General features: G+C 50.8%; 1 protein-coding gene across 4 annotated transcripts in view; it reads right to left on the reverse strand.

Annotated features, from left to right (window-relative positions):
• Positions 1 to 18,574, reverse strand: part of AIFM3 (AIF family member 3) — a 54,547-nt gene that overhangs the window by 18,652 nt on the left and 17,321 nt on the right. For all 4 annotated transcript variants that reach the window (XM_087768426.1, XM_087768427.1, XM_087768425.1 and 1 more), the window contains exons 3-8: positions 13,366 to 13,579; positions 8,193 to 8,302; positions 6,014 to 6,123; positions 4,585 to 4,629; positions 3,192 to 3,288; positions 935 to 1,047 (exon numbers count right to left, since the gene is read on the reverse strand). In XM_087768426.1, the coding sequence (XP_087624552.1) occupies positions 935 to 1,047; positions 3,192 to 3,288; positions 4,585 to 4,629; positions 6,014 to 6,123; positions 8,193 to 8,302; positions 13,366 to 13,579 (689 nt within the window). The remainder of the gene's footprint in view (positions 1 to 934; positions 1,048 to 3,191; positions 3,289 to 4,584; positions 4,630 to 6,013; positions 6,124 to 8,192; positions 8,303 to 13,365; positions 13,580 to 18,574) is intronic.

Raw genomic sequence — 18,574 nt, forward strand, 5'->3', positions numbered from 1 at the left:
GCGGGGATAAGTGTTTCGGAGAGCTGCCTGGCTGGGACAGGGACCGCGAGCTTCTGCGAGCTTCTCCGAGCTCCCCAGCACAACCTCTGTGACTTTTGGATGCAGGTTTCAGCCAGCTGCTCCTCACCCCAAGCAGGTCTTGTCCGAGCACAGAAATGGCTTGAATGCTCTCAAAAAGCCACATGCATATTTGCCTTCCTTTGAAAATCACTTTGCCTTGGGGCTGGAAGCAGAGTTAGATGCTGTGATTGTAGAATACCAGCCCCCACAGGTAAGCATCCCTGACATAAAGGGGAATACCTGTATCGCCTGTTCTTATGTTATCTCCAAGCTTCAAGATCAAATGCTGCTGTCCAACCTGAGTTGCTGTCTGATATCAAGTGAGGCTCAGGAATCAGTAAGAAAAAATGTGATTAGCAGATCATCCTGTGTCTATAAATTGGAATGCAAAACGGAATGTGTGCCAGAAAAAGTGATCTTTGCACTGTGATCAAGTTACCAAGCTGTGATGATGACTGATAATCATAATAATTATGGCTTGGAGCATCACTGGGCAGTAAGAACCATGCACTAATAAAAAACCTGCTACATAATACAATTTTTTCACATGCCCCATTTCATTGCCCTACGGATTTTGATCCGGAAACATAATAAGAAGAAGATCCATCCAGGTATGAGCTGGCCAAGACAGCTATTGCTAGACCTATGAAGAATGCCCTTGTTTCTGTGCTGGAGTACTCGTAGTTCAGAGTTTGAACAACTCTTCTTTTGTGTTTCATATTTCAGTCACCAACAGAAAAGAAAATTCAAGGGAAAACAGAGACAGGACGAATAAGGAAGAAGAAACATGCTGCTGCAATGAATAACAGTGGGGAAAGGTCCTAGGGCAAATTTTAAAATGGGAGGAATGTGACATACCCAAAGTGATACAAACCTTACTGAGCTTTGGTCTGTCGTAGGGCAAGTGTCTGTCCATCGTGCACATCACAATCCTGTCCGAGAAACCCTCCTGGCGCAAGGTCTCTGCACAGACCAGTCCAGCTGCCCCTGGGAGGGGAGGGAGAAGGAAGACCGGCGGCCATGCGTAATGGGGCATTTGAAGGTCTGAACCCTTTGCTCCTAAACCCCACCAGGGCTGACTCCAAAATCACCATGTCCACTAGCCCTGGCCTTACTTCACGGCCCTTCACAAGTCAAACAGCTTGCACAAGAAGCCGGTCGGGGTGGGTGCCCCAGGCAGGAGGAGGGACCTTCTGTCTGTGGAGCATGACATTAATCCTCTGCAGGACTTGTCTTTCCCTAAACTCACACAAACCTACAAAGAGCTCACCTGAGGAGTGCTGTCAACACCTACACACCTTTCACAAGTGCAAGGGCATGGGCGGCCGCTCAGACCCTTGCACTCCCCTAGTAAGGAAAGAGTCTTGCAGCTTCCCCTCTGCACACTCAGCTCCTGCACACTCCTGAACATGGAGTGCAGGGAGTCCTCCCTTCTTCATGGCTGAAGTGTTGGTTGCATGCTTCACTGTAGAGGATTTTGCATGCAATTTCTTTGAGGTTTTTTTGTTTCCTTGTTTTTAAACACAGAAAAAAGGCTAAATCAAACAAAAAGCTGCCTTGGGGCATGCTGTCCCCCCTGCAGCCAGGCAGCCTGATGGGCATGTCCCTTCTTCCCTGGCCAAATTGGTGAGACTTGAGAGCTCAAGTGGGAAGTCCTGACTCTCTTCTCAACCAAGGAAGCCTCACTCAATGATGAGTGTTGTAAGGGCCACAGTTTCTGTAATACCAATGAAAGAAGATGGACCTGGACAGTATCATTGTTTGGTCCGTCAACAAAGCGCTCCTGTTGATGGAGGTGGAGGACAGTGGAAGAAGAGACAGGTGGGTGGACATCCCGTGTATACTGCCTGGAGCATGCTGAGTCAAGACTGATGCTGCACTGATGCCAGGATGACCTTCACATGAGCGAGGGGCTGCGGTCGCTTGCCCTCAGCTCTGCTGGGCATGGCTGGATCTTGGTCCTCGATGCAGGGCTGGATGGCTAGTCTCTTCCCAACATTTCTTCATTACAATTCCAGCTTTGAAATCTCCTTTATCATCCACCAGAACAGACCTCGGTCTTTAATAGGCCTGTAAATTTAGCTGGTCAAGCCTGAGAAAGTTCCTTCAGCAATGGCTAACATTGCCCGTGGAGTGACCTCGCTGAGGACTTTGATGACTGTCCAGCCCTGCCGCACACCAGGACAGCCCAGCTGACCTTGGGGAGCAGCGGTGTCACACCCTGGCTTTCAGTCAACAAACAGCAGAGGCACAAGGAAGGGAAAAATGTTACCCAGCAGCAAGGGAAAAGCCAACCAGGCTGGTTTTCCCCTCCGCTCAGGCTGTGAGCTGCAACTTAGATGGCAGAAGATTGCAGCGTGCTCCCCATTTCCACAGCTTGGATCTGGTGACCTGGGGGCTGTAATCAAGTACGAACAACCCATGTGCCAGGAGCAGCTGTTCCCTCCCAGCCCCAGGTCCAACACTGGACAGCTTGTGTCCTCCCACCCTCCATTTCACCACGACATGGTCCAGCCCATCATCCAACCATTCCAGAAACAGGCAAACTCAGTAGATGGGATTCACTCCATCAAGCTTTCTACAAAAACCGCATTACACAAATGGAGCTGGGACAAGAGATAAAAAAAGATAGTTTGGCAGTTTTGTTATTGCATGCAGGCATTTGATATTTTCTCAGAAGATGGAAGAATTTATCTTCAGAGAAGCACCTTGAGGTGAGAGCTTTGGAGCTGCAGGCAGCTGTAATGGGATGAGACAGAGCTGTGCAGGCTCCAAGAGGAGAAGGTGTATCCGCATCACAGGAACACCTGAGAGGACTTTACACTTATCAGTTGTGGAAATCAGGGGTTACTGATGTATCTGGGGAGGATGTAGAGGGAAGAGGGTTCAGGGCACCCGCTACAAAGGACTGTGACAGGGAACTACAAAGTTCCACAGACCAGAGGCAGAGGGCACCTTTGGACCATTAGTGTGTAGGACAAAAAGGCTCAGGAAGACCCTCTGGTCTGACCCCTTGCACAGGGAGGGACACAGGAGGCGTGACAGAAGGTTCAGGGCACACAGACACCCTGCTCTCCACACACCCGCCCAGGAGGGGACACACACCAGTCCCAGCACATGCCACCCGATACCTGCACCGATGATCAGCACGTTGGTACTGCTCAGGTTATAGTTGCTCAAGGAGATGCACTTTGCCATCATCTTTGTCCTCCTCTGTGTCTGAAGGGCCTATGGCACCAACAAGAAGAAAAGTCATTATCTTTTCTCAGCTTTAAGCTGGGTAGCCAGGCAGGAATGGGGACAACTACACTATTGTCATAAAACAGCTTGGATAGAAAGGGAACAACTGCACCCTTGTACCCAACAAGGACTCCAAACCCATGCTCATCCAAATACTTTTCCACCATCCAGTGCACTACCCCGTTACAAGGTACAAAAGAAAAATAAATCCATCGACTTCTGCAAATTCATCCAGGTACACAGAGCTGGGAAACCAAAATTGAAAAAGCAGCTCAAGTGTGTCATTGTGCAATTCTGCAACCCACCGGTGAGATGGAAATGCAGAAGTCCTATCAGTAACTTTATGCTGTGCCTGAGCAGAGCTGGTATACCTCTGATATCCAAAGAAGCTGATGGACTTGTTCAACCTACCAGAGCACACCCAAGGACCTATGCCACTGTAGCCCTGCTGCACAGACACCCTCTTGGCAGCCACTGGAGGCCAAAATCCGTTTCTGATAGAGGGAACAGGCTCAGCCTTCCTCATCACATCCCACCCAAATCAGCTGGAGTAGAAGTGCTGCCATTCAGGTGACCTTTCCGGATCTAACCCAAGTGCTGTAAGGGTCCGGCTGGTTCTGAGCCACTGGATTCACTCATGCATACATGCAAATATGCGTCAGAAGAAAGCTTTTCATGGAAAGAAAGATGGCAGTGGCTTGAACGGGCTTCATTCTGCATCCTATCTGGTGGGATGAGAGCCCTCCCTGCCCATGCACCAGGTTCTTCTCCAGCAAAAGGAGCTGATGTCTGGGCTCAAGAGGGAGCACAGATGATCTCTGTCATTGCCATGCCACATTCAGACCCCGCAGACAAGGCCAAAAGGCTGGTAGAAGAGGCCTGTTTCCATGGGCCAACTAAATTATAAGTTGCTATGAGCTTAAGGAAACATAGGACAAGTTCAGGACAAACACATAGTAAGACCTCCTGAATCCATGGACACCCCAGCTCAGGTGTCCAACAGCTGCAGGGAGGCTGGGGGAGCCCAGGCAGGACCGGAGGGGGACACAACACCTTTGCCCTGCTCCACTCGTGACTCTGTACAAGCTTCGGGCTGTTGCTTGAGACAGGACCAGGCTAGGTGGGCCTTTGGTTTACCCATGTTGGATGCTCATGCATCCTTCTGTTCAGGCACTGCTTCCCCTGCCAGAGGGCCCAAAGAAAAGCATTTCACCCCACTCCCATGCACACAGAGCAACAGGCAAAAGCATGGGCCTTGATTTAGGGTTGCCAGTGGCCCCTCACCTGCTTGCTTGCTCGGATGTACACCTTCTCCTTCTCAATCTTCACCTGAGGGTGACAGAACAGCAGCGGTTTGCAGGACAGTGAGTGCCTCCAATGTGAAAAGGGTGATTACTCCCTCTGTGCAACAACTAACGAACAGAGCACTGATCTCACCAGGTCTCCTGTGAGAGCGGCTCAGGCCACAGCAGGGCTTGCCCCAGCTCGAGGCTGTGCGATTTTTCCTGTCTCATATCAACCATGCACCGATGGTCAGTGTAAAACCTGATTTCTATCTCAGGCTTACAGCTAGTTTCTCAGTCCCACCTCACTCCTGCTCAAGAGACCTCCCAGACGGTGCACCTCCACCTTCAGGTTCCCAGGAGGTGTCTGATGCCCGTCAGTGACAGAGAGCTGGGTGAGGTGCTGCTCTCACTGGCCCCCCAGCATATTCTTAGAAAATGCTCCATACCTTCAAAGAGCATGCTTATCCCAATGCAAAGCGCCATTTTGCAGATGATACCAAGCTGAGTGGTGCAGTTCATACTCTAGAGGGACGGGATGTCATTCAGAGGGACCTGGACAAGCTCGAGATGTGGGCCCATGTGAAACTCATGAAGTTAAACAAGGCCAAGGGCAGGGTCCTGCGTCTGGGTCAGGGCAATCCCCGGTATCAATACAGGCTGGGGGATGGATGGATTGAGACCAGCTCTGAGGAGGAGGACTTGGGGATACTGGTGGGTAAAAAATTGGAAATGAGCCAGCAATGTGTACTCGCAGCCCAGAAAACCAACTGCATCAAAAGCAGCATAGCCAGCAAGTTGGGGGAGGTGATTCTGCTCCTCTGCTCTGCTCTGGTGAGACCCCACCTGGAGCACTGTGTCCAGCTTTGGGGTCCTCAGTACAAGAAGGACATAGACCTGTTGGAGCGGGTCCAGAGGAGGGCCACAAAAATGATCAGAGAGATGGAACACCTCTGCTATGAGGAAAGGCTGAGAGAGTTGGGGTTGTTCAGCCTGGAGAAGAGAAGGCTCCAGGGAGACCTTATTGTGGCCTTTTGATACTTAAATGGGGCTTATAAGAAAGGACTTATAAGGGGCTTATAAGAAAGATGAGGACAGACTTTTTAGTAGGGCCTGTAGGGACAGGACAAGGGGTAATGCTTTTAAACTAAGAGAGGGTAGATTTAGCTTGGACATAAGGAAGAAATGTTTTACAATTTACAATGAGGGTGGTGAGACACTGGAACAGGTTGCCCAGAGACGCTGTGGATGCCCCATCCCTGGAAGTGTTCAAGGTCAGGTTGGGTGCAGCTTTGAGCAACCTGATCTAGTGAAAGATGTCCCTGCCCACGTCAGGGAGTTGGACTAGGTTATCTCTAAAGGTCCCTTCCAACCCAAACCATGCTGTGATTCTGTGATTTCCTCTGCTGCTGCAAGAATGAAGGTCTCACCTGGAACCTGGGTAAGCTGTCCAAGCCAGGAAAGTCCTCTATGTCACCTGTGCTGATGTTGAAGCAAGCTCCATGCCAGGGACAGCGGACTCTTCCTTTGGACAAAACCCCTGCAGGAAACATGGCAGAGCAGAGTTGGTGTTGCCTTGCAGCTGCCTCCCACCCCTGCCTGCAGCCCACTGAGATCGAGCTGCCATGACCTGGCCAGGGCAGGGATGGCAGAGGCCAGGTCTCCCTCCTGCTGTCCCGGTGATAGTGGACTCCTCAGCTTCTTCACAATGTGAACGTCACTGCTGAGCGAAGCTGACCACCTGAAGGCTGAAGGTTGCTGCCCAGGGCCTCCTGCAGCGGCAGGAGCTGTGCTGCTCCGTGCAGAGCAGCTTCAAAGTTCAGACTCTGCGAGCATGTCCCCCATGACACTCCTTTACCCAGAGGTGTCACCTCTCCTGCAGGATACATCACAGCTGTTGTGGACCTGGATGGTCAACAGCATCTTGGCTACTTGATGTGGAGTTCTCTTAACTTGCACGTGGTACTGGTCCAGCCGTTTGGGACAGAGGGTGAACACAGTTACCAACTGAATCCTGTATAGAGGGATCCCGTGTGAAATGCCCTTGCTGACAGTGCCCTTCCAGCGCCTCTGAGCACAGCTCCAAAGTTGTCTGCTCTGCCTGGAATACAATCTTGCTCTCCAACAGGGCCTGGGGCTGAAGTCTCCAGGGTCTCATAGTCACCTCAAGCCCCAGTAGCACCCGGAGCAAGCAGCACCTCAAGCAGAGCATCACTTATTTAGAGCAAGTGTGTTTCAGAACAGATCCTGACACAGCAAGGAGTCTGCACACCACCAGGAAAGCACGGGGCATGCCCAAAGCCACAAGTTTACTCCTCGTAAGTGTTTGCTCAGAGGCTGCTACCTTGGACTTTGGCTTTCCCTGCCTGAAAGAGCTGGCTCACAATGCCGGGGAAGAGCAAACAGCTACAATTTGGCCATGCTGGACTGGTCCTGAGCTTGTGCCTTCACTTGCTGAGGCACAGTAGTGCCACATCTCATCACCCACCACACATGGGGACACAGGGGCAGCTCCTGCACTTGCTTCTGCAGCAAATCCTGTATTCCCTGATGAGATCCTTGGGCGAGCGGCCAGTCTCAGGAATGTGCCCACAGGTCTCTGAAAGGTGGGCAGGCTCTCACCTGAGTTGGCCACCGGAGCAGCGTGGGGCTCTTCTGCCCTGCTCAATGGGCTGCTAGCCCCAGGCAAGGGGCTGAGAGCATGGCTGCCTGCACCCAGCACTGCTGCTGGGCCAGCAATGCCCAGAGGGCACTTGGCAGGGTGCTCTGCTGTCTTGCCCAGGATCCCACCTCCAGCAAAGTGCCCCCTGCCCCCAGTTTGGGTGATGCACTTCACCAGCACACAGCTGGGCCAGCACTGCCTGCTACCATTAATCAGACTCTGCAAAGGGACCTGCTTGAAGCCCATGCTGAGAAAATGCTAGAATGCATATTTTTAAGTGCCAAGATGGAAAACCACTGTACCTCATTCCACTTCAATCAATAACACCAGCAACATTTCTTTTTGCTACTGAAAGGATCCTGTCAGCCCAAAGAACCTCCTCCTTCCCCCACAAACAGGATTTTGATTTACAGGGAGCTGTGGTTTTGTGGTTTATTTCTTAAGACTGAGTGGCCTGAAAAATCATAAGGTGATTTTTTTTTCCCTTTAAGACATTTTTTTAACTCCTCAGTGGCTGGGAACCGATAAACAGAACACTATAAAAAGCTCCATAAAACTGGGCTTTGCGTGGGGACAGTGAGCTGCAGCTGTTTCATGCCATCCAAGAGAGGTTCAGCTCCAGCTGAAGAATGAAGCAGAAGCCAAATTTAATGGTGCCTGTGCTGTTTTGTTCTTCAAAGTCACCCAAAGAAGCCCCAGCCCTGTGACCAGCAGTGGCAAGCTGGGGTCACCAGCAACCCAGACCTGCGGTGAAGTGCTCCCAGGAGGTTTGTGCACCCCCAGCTTTCTGCCCATGCCTTCTCCCAGCAAGAAGATGCCAAGATGATGCTGGACATGCAGCACGGCACTGCCCCATGCCTGGCAGCACAGCCAGATGAACACTGGGCTGTCTTTTGCCAGCACTTTGATGCCCTTGGTTAGTCTCCTCGGGTGCGATGCAGACTGACCTTTGACCAGCGGAGCCCCATAGTGGGGACACTTGTGTCCCACGGCGTGGAACTCGCTGCTCTCCTTGATGAGCAGAGCCTTCCCGCAGCCCAGGTCCACTTCCCGCATCCTGGGGAGGAGGAGCATGGAAAACACATGGCAGAGCATCTGCCTAGCAGTGGATGCCACCCCCTCGCCCTGCACCCCAGCCCTGGTCCCACCAGGCTCCCCCCCTCCTTCAACTTGCTCACCACCGACTCCAGCTGACTTACAGGTGTGGGTCACTCCTGTCACCGAGCCAGCTTTGGAGGTGGCTCTGCTGCTCCCAGCCTGGGGCACATCCAAGCTGGGCCATTGAGTGGCAGCTTCTTTATCCATCACTGTGCCAAGAGGTGGCCCAAAGCACCTCCCCAGCTGCTCGGGAAGCGGCTGGTGGTCTCCACCCAAGTCCAGGGGGTCAGAATAAAGCTTTTCAGCATGTAGTGGGAGCAAGAAACCAAACTGGTTTTACTGCGACACCACCTCCCCTCCTGGCCCCAGCGGCTCAGCAGGTCCCTGCCAGGCTTACGTTCACTCACTCAAAGCAAAAACAACATTTCTGAGACTCGAAAACCAGGAGACACAATTCTGACCCTTTGCGTACTCCGGCCTTGGGGTCTGCCTCCCTGTGCCTCAGGGGGTCGTGCTCTGGTCCTGACCACGTCCCAGGGTCAACAACATGGGTCACCTTTTCCTGATAAAACCCTCAGGACAGCAGACACCTACGTGTGACCTCCTTGCTGTTTCCCTCAGCTGTTTTTGCAGAGTAAAGCTCACACAGTGACCTGCCCGCCTGCTCTGCTGGCCCCAGCTCTGCATCAGGGAGGGGCTTTGCCTCCCTGGTGCTGCTGGCACTCAGCCCTGTGTTTCCATAGGAGCCAACTTAACCCTTGAGCCATTCCCCCAGAGAGATTCCGGTGCTCTTTGAAAGACCACAGTTGCTTGTGTGGTACCCTGGACAGAAGTGTGATTAGCACAGCAGGAATCCTTTACACACAAAGCTTTGCAATTTTTAGGCTCTCTGGGTCACACCTCCCCAGCTGCAGTCACCTGGTCCTTGACCAGCCAAGGCAGGCTGAGGCTCCAGCCACCCCTCTCCTGGCCAAAAGCATCTCTTTGCCGGTCATGCACCTTGTCTGCAAAGACAGAAAGAACCACTGAGCATCCCCATCTGCTAAATGAGTGATTAATGATGCCATTAGTGCTGGAAAGCAGCATTTTAGAAAATCCTTTCTAACTCCCTTGGCTTGACTGAGAGCTGATCTGCAGCCCTCTGGCTCAGCAAGGCTGTGCTGAGCGACATACACCTCTGCACCAGCCGCAGTGTGGGTGCAGCATCCCCGAATAGCAGATGCATTTGCCCCAGCAGCCGGCTGCCCAGGTTTCCCTGGGAATGGCATGCCTCCTCCCCAGTGCCCAGTGGCACCCAGCCAGCTGTGCCCTGTTGCTCTGCTTGCTGCAGGCTGGTCGGGCACAGGTTTTGCAATGCAGCTGCAACATGTGATTTTATTTGCAAGAGTTTCCAAGCCCTGCAGACCCCATATACAGAATTGGGCTGCATTTAGGCAGTTGCATTACACTGGGCAGTTGCACTATCCACTGAAATATGAGTTTTTCAACCATTCATCATTTCCTGGAGGCTGCCCATTGCTCCTCTCTGCAGAGTCTGGAGACTGGGATGCAGGAGGCTCCAGTGCTGAGACCCCCACTCCTCCGCCTGCCCAGATCTTTGCCAAGGGAATTTCTGCAGCTTTCCAGCCACAGGGGCAGTGCTCAAGCATCGTTGATGGTGTTGCTCTGCGCTGAGCAGATGTTTACTCTCTGGTCTCTCACTATGTCTCCACCAGATCTTCATCCCAACATGTCCTGTCCTCCCCTCCTTTTCTCTTCTCACCACTCAGGTGCTCCCTTTCCAACCAACAGCCCTGATACACCCTGTGCAGTCCACGGGCTTGTGTCAGGCACTGAACCTCTTCCCAATGCAATTATCAGCAGCTGCTTCCCTACAGCAGAGCCTTCCAGCTGACCATGGAGGAAAGCGGAGAGATGAGGAGTGAGCCCTCCTTTTGCAGGAAGCTGGGCAGAGAGCGTGGCTCTGCTGTTCCCTGGAAATCTCCCCTCTTCCAGCCAGAAAGCCTGTCCCTGCACAACTTGATGTTTATCTGGAAATCCTGGTTGTTCCCATTGCATGAAGTGGACCATCTCTACAGCAAGCCTGGCACATTGCATTTGGTGTACCGCATACACCACTACACACAGAGCAAACCCCATGTGCTCAAGAAAGCTACTGGCCATGTGTGATCTCTGAATGCTGTTCATGCACGATAGGTCCCAGGGTCTCAGAAGGATGGGACAGTTTGTGTGCTCATTCCTCTTTGGGTAACATCCCAACTCTATCCTGTCACTTGCACTCAGGCTACAGAAACACTTGTCCTGCTCTCTGCTTCACAGCCACGGAGATGAGACCAGGGCTCAGTCCACCAGCACCCTGTAACACCTTCAAATGCACCTTGGACAAGTCTTCCTGCAGATGCCTGCTCCACCTACATCGTGTCCCACTAGAGTAACGGCAAATGCTCAATTTTCTTGCCACCTTGGGTGAAAACAGCAGCAGAGGCCTGCCCTCGGGAGCCGTTTTGTCCCAGTAAATTGTCAGCCCCGCTCCCCAGCAATGCAGCTCTGCTCCCTCCCCGTGTAGGACACTTGGAACTTGCAGGTCCTTCCCTCAGCACAAGGGGAACAGAGCAGTACAAGTCCTACTGCATTCCTCAGCTGTGTAGTACTTCAGATAAAACGCAGTTAAATGACAACCATAACTCTATGGGAAGATAAGATAAGATAAGTGAAAGAGTTTACAACGTACCCAAGGAACTGTGTGATCTGAGTGAGTCAAAAACAAGACCTGGTGTCTTCAAGGCAGCACACAGACACCTGCAAGGCTCCTGATCCCACACTCACTCCAGAGCGAGCGAGAGGATGGTTTACATTGCACTGCTCCCCACTGAGCTATTTACTCAGTTGGGAATTTGTCCTGTTGCCCCACTCCGCTCCTCACTTGGGAAGCACCAGCTAAAATTCAGCTCTGGCCTGCAAAGGACCTTTGCTCAGGAGCTGAGGGAGCACTGGGGGCTGTTTTCTGCCTGCAGCTCATTGACCTCCCCAGTTAGCCTGCTGGGAGGCTGGCTGGGTACAGCAGCACCAGAGTTCATCCTCCAGTATCTTTTAGTGGTTCTGCTGAGACCATCTTGGTATCAGAAAGATGGAAAGAGTGGGCAGAAAGAGCACCTTGTGCTTGCAGATTCCACTATCATCCCAGAAAATCCCTCTGGGTATCAGAGTGAGAAGGGGATCCTTTGGTCTGGCCCGTTGCTTACATGAGCCACGGGACCTTCTCGCAGCACCTCTCTTTTGAGCTAGACTCAGCCTGCTAGAAAAAAAGCTATTCGCAACTTAAAATGTCCAGTGATGGGAAGTCCGCTGCCGTACTTGGTAGCACGTTTCGGTAGCTGAATGCATACATGGTTGAAGTGTGAGCCCAGCTTCCAGACCAATGCCAGTTTCTAGCCCTGGCTTTAGCTGAGGAGCTCCCTGCTACAGCCACCTGCAGCCAGGTATGTTCTCACAGACTGCAGCCAGCTCCCTCCTCACCTTCCCCATGACTGGCAGAGCTCCTTGAATTTTTTCATCTACTATACTGCATGCTTTCCAGTCAATGTACCTATTGCAGCCCTAATTTTCCAACATCCTTCTTGCACTGGGGCACTAAAGCAGAGCACACGCTTTTAGTAACACCCCAAACACAAAGTCACCAGAAGCTGCCTACGTGAACACTTGGTGTTCAGCCATTAGGCTACGTCTTGACACTGGAACAGGACCCTCCCTGTGCAACCAGTATTTCCCAGGATAGCCTCCCCTTTTTGCTTTGCTCCAGCTTCAAGGCAATCCCAGTCACTGCCCACGCTCTGCCCCAGGTTCCCCAGCTTTGCTGTCGCTGCTCACCTGTGCAGGAGGGAGTGGGTTGCCCATCACCTCCCAGAAGCAGCCCTGCAGCCATTGTGCTTGCCTTCCAGTCCAGTGCATCTCTACTGACTCCTCATCCCCGCCTCTCACTGGAGGAGGCCATTCACCTCCAGGTCCTGAGGGCCCTCCAGCACTTCTCTGAGCTGCAGCAGAGCTTGCAGAGTCAGCCACACCTCATCATGTAAAGATTTAATCCAACAGAGTCTGGTGCATCCCTTTGTAGAATGGTCTAATACGTAAATTCCCATCACAATGAAAAAAACAGTTTATTCCTGGATGAACTTACCTAATGAGAAGAATTTATAGCCTATGAAGCCCCTTAAGTTTAGCACAAAGTAGCTTCTAGTACATGGATTATTCTAGAATATTATCACAAGCAATAGTTCAATTTAAAGCAAATAGCTGCCAGATTCCTGCTGTGTCCCACACACCTGACATCACTGCCTCACTGGAATAAAAGCCATTTCGAACTATGTTCTCTTTCACACAAGGACAGAGCCTGCTGAGATGCTGGCCATAAGACTAACGGAACGTGCTGCAGAAAAGGCACATCTACCCCAGAAAAGAAACACCAGCCTGTAAAGCACGGTGACTGGGACAGACACATTTTAGACTTCAGAAAACTCTTAAATCAGGGTAGTGAAACTACACAGCTGAAGTGTGTTGCCATTAGCAAAACATTTGGAAAATTGCATCCTTGGTGAAAGAGCAAATTGAAAGAGATGCGCTCGGCTAGAAGAGCAAGGCACTGCAGAAGTGACGTAGCACACCATCTGCCCCATCAGCTCCACCCATGTGCTACTCATGCTGCTTTGTAAAACTACTAAGGTTATAAATTTATAAAAAATTGTCAGGGTTGTCTAACGCAAGCTGAGCAGAGCCTGTTGAGAAATTCTGCTACAGAACATCACGTCTTTCTAAGATGAGTCCCAGGGCAGACCACGCAGGGAATAGCAGACCTTCTGGTAAAAAACAGTTGTCACTTGTCTGTGATGTCATTTTTTAAGATGAAAAATAAAAATTATTTTACTAAGTTAAATTATCATCTCCAGAAGTTCTAAAGAACAAGACAACGGGTTCGGTTTGGGTTATAAGGTCTCTCGAGTTTTACCTGCAAAAATTGTAGGTACTTACTGTCCATTCTCCAGGTCCTTCACATGGCACACGGATGCTTCCACCACATCCTTTGGGTTGTGGTAGGGATTGCTGGCAATGGGGTGCTCCTCAAGATGATAGTGCCGGGAAGTTCCATTGACTTTGTAGATCAGGGGGCTGGCTTTCCCGTTGGGCGACATCTCCTCCTTGCTTCTTTCCTTCTCAGGAATCACAACTTCAATTTTCACTTCAACTGCAGGAACAGAAAGAAATCTTCATTAAAATGAAGGCAGAGGTTTTGCTGCCATTCTGCCTCTCCCTCCTGGACTTTGAAAGGGGCTGACAGACATCAGAACACACATTTTTTGTTGGCTTGCTTGGGAAGGTAAAACATTTAATATCAAACTCGGCTTGATTACCCAAGCCCATTATTCCACTGTTCTTTCTCCATCGGGTACCTTTGCATGCATAAAGTACATATTCTTGCAAGCAGACATTAGTCATCGGTGCAAAACAACCCCTCAGTCACAGTTCCTGTCCTGTTTAGTGGAAAACAGCTTCAGGCGGCTAAATGTGAGGCATGCCAAGGCCTCCAGGGCTCAGACAGACTTCAGAAAACCACTTAATTGTTTGTAGATAACATTAACTGAAAGAGAAAGCCAACACTGCATGGTGTATAAGGCTGCTTCATTAGATGGAGACCAATTAATAAGGAATTAGAAATATCCAAAATTATTTCTGCATGAGGTTTTCAGCGTAGAGTGAATCTTCAGCATTAAGTGAGAAAAGCGAGGGTTGTCCATTTTCCTTAGGTGTACACCATTGAACGGGTTTGACAATAAAAGTATCCCTGGCCTGGGGACCAGGGGACCCAGGAACGTGCGGAAGCTACTTGTGCCAGCACAGCACATCCCCCTGGCCATCAGAGGGGACACCAGAGCCAGCAGGTCCCCTCGGCCCCACTGCCACCCTGGGTGCTGTCATGGGGCAGTGATGGAGCAAGGCAGCCCCTGGCGCTGCCCCTCCATCCCCCTCCACCTTCACGCTGCCTCCACTGGGATGGTCCTCCCCTCCCCATGCAGGGACGGAGGGGGAGCACAGGGGCTCATCCCAGCTCCCCGAAGGGCAGCACTCACCCAGCCTCGCCATGCACCCACCCAGCCGCAGCCCTACCCACCGCCCGGTGCCTGGGGGGAGCAGGCTGGACACAGGAGCATCAGAGGAAGCTGGTGATGAGTTCTCACATCATAAAGTGAAAAACATCACTTTAGCTCCTAGGGACTTCATAAAACTAAAGCCATTAATATTTATAATAAACCCCGGGGGAGTTCTATAGCAAGCCAGGGGGTAAGTGCCAGAGACTGAAGAACTGTTTCAAGCAAATGGGAGATTGCTGAGCTTTCCCCGTCTTCTAAATGTCATGAATAGGAAAAGCTGTGCAGAAGATAAAGATTAAAGTTCATGACCTAAACAGGTTAAGGAAAGGCAAAGAGATGGGAACAATGTGCCCCAGAAAAGCAGGACAAGCCCTGCAGCAAGAGAAGGGTGCTGGGTCTTCCCAGCTTCATCTGTTGCCCTACGCTGTTTATTGCAAGTCCATTGAGAGGACGATGGAAGAAAAGGTCAGGGGGAAGGTCATTCATTTAGGAAGGGAGAAAAGCAAGAGGCCACGGCCATCCAGGCACTGGAGGCAGGTGGTTGTTTCAAGAGTCCTGTGAGTTTCTGCTTTTTTTGCCAAAGTGCCAAATTCTTACACTCACCAGGGGCAGGATTCACCGGGGGCTCTGACAGACAGATCCAGTAAAGCAATTTTCTGTGTACCCATGCTGAACCAATAGAAAATGTGAACTTCTGTTGCATTATAGCAGCTGCCAGCTGCAGGAATTACAGCAAACTAATAGGCTCAGCATCATGCATTAAAAAAAAATGTTGCTATGAGTAACTTTGTTCCTGGAGCTCTACAGAAGGAGCCCAGCTCCCTGCAGGTACCCAGCAAAGAGGCCACTTTCCATAAGCACTGTTTTCCTATGGCGTTTGGAAAAGCAGACACGGATTTTCCAGAGAGAGTTAGGAAATATAACGAACATCCATTTATGCCAGTCCCTGTGAAATACTTTCTGTCAAAGAATCAGGAGGATCATTTCACACGATTACGCAGTTGATCAGACATTTATCTGGAGCGAACATGGCTGTGCATCCCTGTGGCCAGACGCCAGAGCCAGCGAGCATGCTGCCGCTGCTGCCAACCGCGACGCAGGGTGAGACCAGGCCGGCACTGGCGAAGCCGGCAGCTCTGAGCCCTAACAGGTGACGTTGGTGCCAGTGAATTCACCCTGCAGGGAACAACCCCCATCTCTCACTTGGCCTGATGCCCCAGAGTCAGAAAAACATATGCAAAAAGCAGCAGGTCTCTGGCACCAGTGACAGCGTTCCCGAGCCGTCCCCACTCAGCACTCACCGACACTGCTGGACAAATGTCCAGAGGAAAAATAAAAAGAGGTATAAAGTCTTCCCGCCTCCTATTCTGGGCCCCACACGTCACCACTTGCCTCCATGGGGGGCAACTCCCACTCGCCTCTCCCCAACCCTTTATCCCCCCTTCTCCTCCTCCTCCTCCTCCTTGTCCACCCCAGCCCTGCGTGGGGTGTCCCTCTGGCCAGAGACCTGCATTCCCAAGAGATGATCCCTCCAGGAATCCAGGGCTCAGCACCACCTGAGCTGATCCAGCAGATTGCTTCAATTGCCATCAGAGAAAATGACATTTAAATGAAATATTTATAAACCCAAGTTTAATTCTGAAATCCGATTGGCACACTGTGGCTGGGTCCACCGCGCTCCATCTCTTTGACAGTCATTTTCTATAATGGCTAGAGGAGGTTCCTGACCTTAAAGCAAACTATTTGGAAAGTTTTAGGCACGTGCCTACAAATCTGCAGCGGCCGACTCCTCAGGGACCAGCCAAGGCCACCACTGTCACACAGCAGCACTGCCTCAGCCATGGCTGGTGGGACCAAGGGTGACAGCTGTAGCTTCCAGGGCAGAGCAACTGCTGCTCTCCAAGCATGTATATGTATGCACCTATAGATATATAGATATAGATGTTATAGATATAGATATAGATATAGATATAGATATAGATATATAGATATAGATATAGATATAGATATAGATATAGATATAGATATAGATGATATAGATATAGATGATGCAGATATAGATATATAGGTATGCCTGCTTGCCCTGTGCCACCAGCATCACTTATATACATACATATATGTGTATGTATGTGTTTTTGTGTATTCATGTTTCTGTGTGTTCATATATATTTAATATATAGGTATTTTTTATCTATATATATACACATACACATATATATTTGAAGGACCAGGAGGCCAGGGCTGGAAGTATTTTATAAGAATATACAAAAAAGCAGATGAAACAGTTGAGCATTAGCAGGTGTTAATACCACACATCCACATACCTCAGCACTGCCAGCTCTTAGTATTCAAAAATCCTGAGTCAGCTCCCCAAAATCATAGAATTGCTTAAAATACGGACTTTTGTCAAGACTATAAATTGTGACCCAATTTTTTTTTTCTCCCATGTTTTCAGCCTTTAGGACGGAGCACTGCCAGGACCCCTACGTGCACACCCAGGAACCACGTCCCAACACCATTTATCATGGTTGGCTCAGTTTATTTTTTCACACTGTGGACACGATGCTCTTGTGCTTCGCCTCATGTCATTAACACCTGGCAGTCGGTCATTAACACCCCATTACATCTTCTGTAAATTTACTCCTTCTCCATCACTATTCACAGCCTTGTGGGACAAGTCAAAGCCTTTGCCTGCTTTTAGGCAGGTACCTGAGACATGAGGCTGGAAATGTTGGCACTGACCCCCGGGCAGGGTGCTGGCAGGTGGATGGTGGCTGGGCTGTAGTGCAGGGCCATGGTCATTATTTTAAAAAATTAGGGCAATTAAATGACCCAAGACTTCTTCACCACAGGATTAGGTTCCCAGTATGGCTCAGTGCCCTTCTGGAGGCTAAATTTAAACTATAGGTATCAGGCCATTTAAAGTATCATACTTAGAATGGTAGAAACAAGGAAAATACTAAGCTAATACGGCAGTGCAGGGGAAGAGAGAATTGGCATGAGCCAAGAGTTGGCTCGAATTTGGGGGAGTCTGGGTAAGACAAAGACACCTGGCCATAGGGAATGGAGGATCTGGGCTGGCAGAGGGGAGAGCTGTGTGTCTGCCTTCCCCAACCACAAAATCCTGCAGTGCCTCAGGGTTTGCTGCTTAGGGGCTGCAGGCACAGGGCAAGTGAGCACTGAGGGCAGGGAACGGCCTTGTACTGCCTGTATGGTGCCGACAGCTCCGAGAGGAGTGAAACCAGATGAGCATCAAGGGTAGTGATGATGGAGCAACCAGCAGGACACAGTGGGCACAGCTAGAAAGCCCAGTTTATCCCAGCAGGGTTTATTTTCCCGCAGCCATCACAGAGTAAATCCACCACCATGGGACATGTTTGGGGTCTCTCTGCCCTGCCAGAGCTGAGCTCTCCAGGCATCCCCCAGGCTTGCCCGTGCTGCCTCTTAACTGCAAACCTCAATGACAACTACTTTAGGTGGTCTCAAAGAGACTCCAAACCATTTATATTAAAAACGAGAGAGCTAACAACAAAACCATCACATCAAATGTGCCCAGCTCTACCCTCCCTCTCCAGATGCCCTGTTCAGCAAGCACCACTCTCCCAAAAACCAGGAGGTAGGCCTTGCCAGCCAAGCCCGGGGGCACCCTCAGAGCCAAGCTCAGAGGGACACACAGCCCACGGCACTCCCTCCATCAGTGTGCGGCATCCCTGCGAAAGGGACCTGTTCCCTGCTCAGAGCCAAATGCATCCTCTGTGCAAGGGCAAAGCTCACCCACAGACACGTCGTGCTGTGCCGGAGCTGCTGCCCTGCCCCACCGTCAAGTACTGAGCCCAGCAGAGAGTGCAAAGAAAAATAATCACAACTTTATAGGTTTTCCAAGCCACTCTCCCATGCCTGGTGCAGAGATGGTGCTGCTGCAGCTCACACCAAGCAGTCACTGGCGCACGATGGTTCCCTTTACCCATCAGCCTGACCTGGCTGCCTCTCCTGGAGCGGGTGCTGGGATCCCACGCAGACTGCCAGCTGGCAGCTCATCGCGTATGCATCACGCACCCAGAGAAAAAAAGGGAAAAAAAAATTATGCAGAG

Source organism: Nipponia nippon, unplaced genomic scaffold (assembly GCF_047370975.1).
Source record: "Nipponia nippon isolate SJK-2023a ecotype South Korea unplaced genomic scaffold, ASM4737097v1 scaffold_30, whole genome shotgun sequence".
Lineage (NCBI taxonomy): Eukaryota > Metazoa > Chordata > Aves > Pelecaniformes > Threskiornithidae > Nipponia > Nipponia nippon.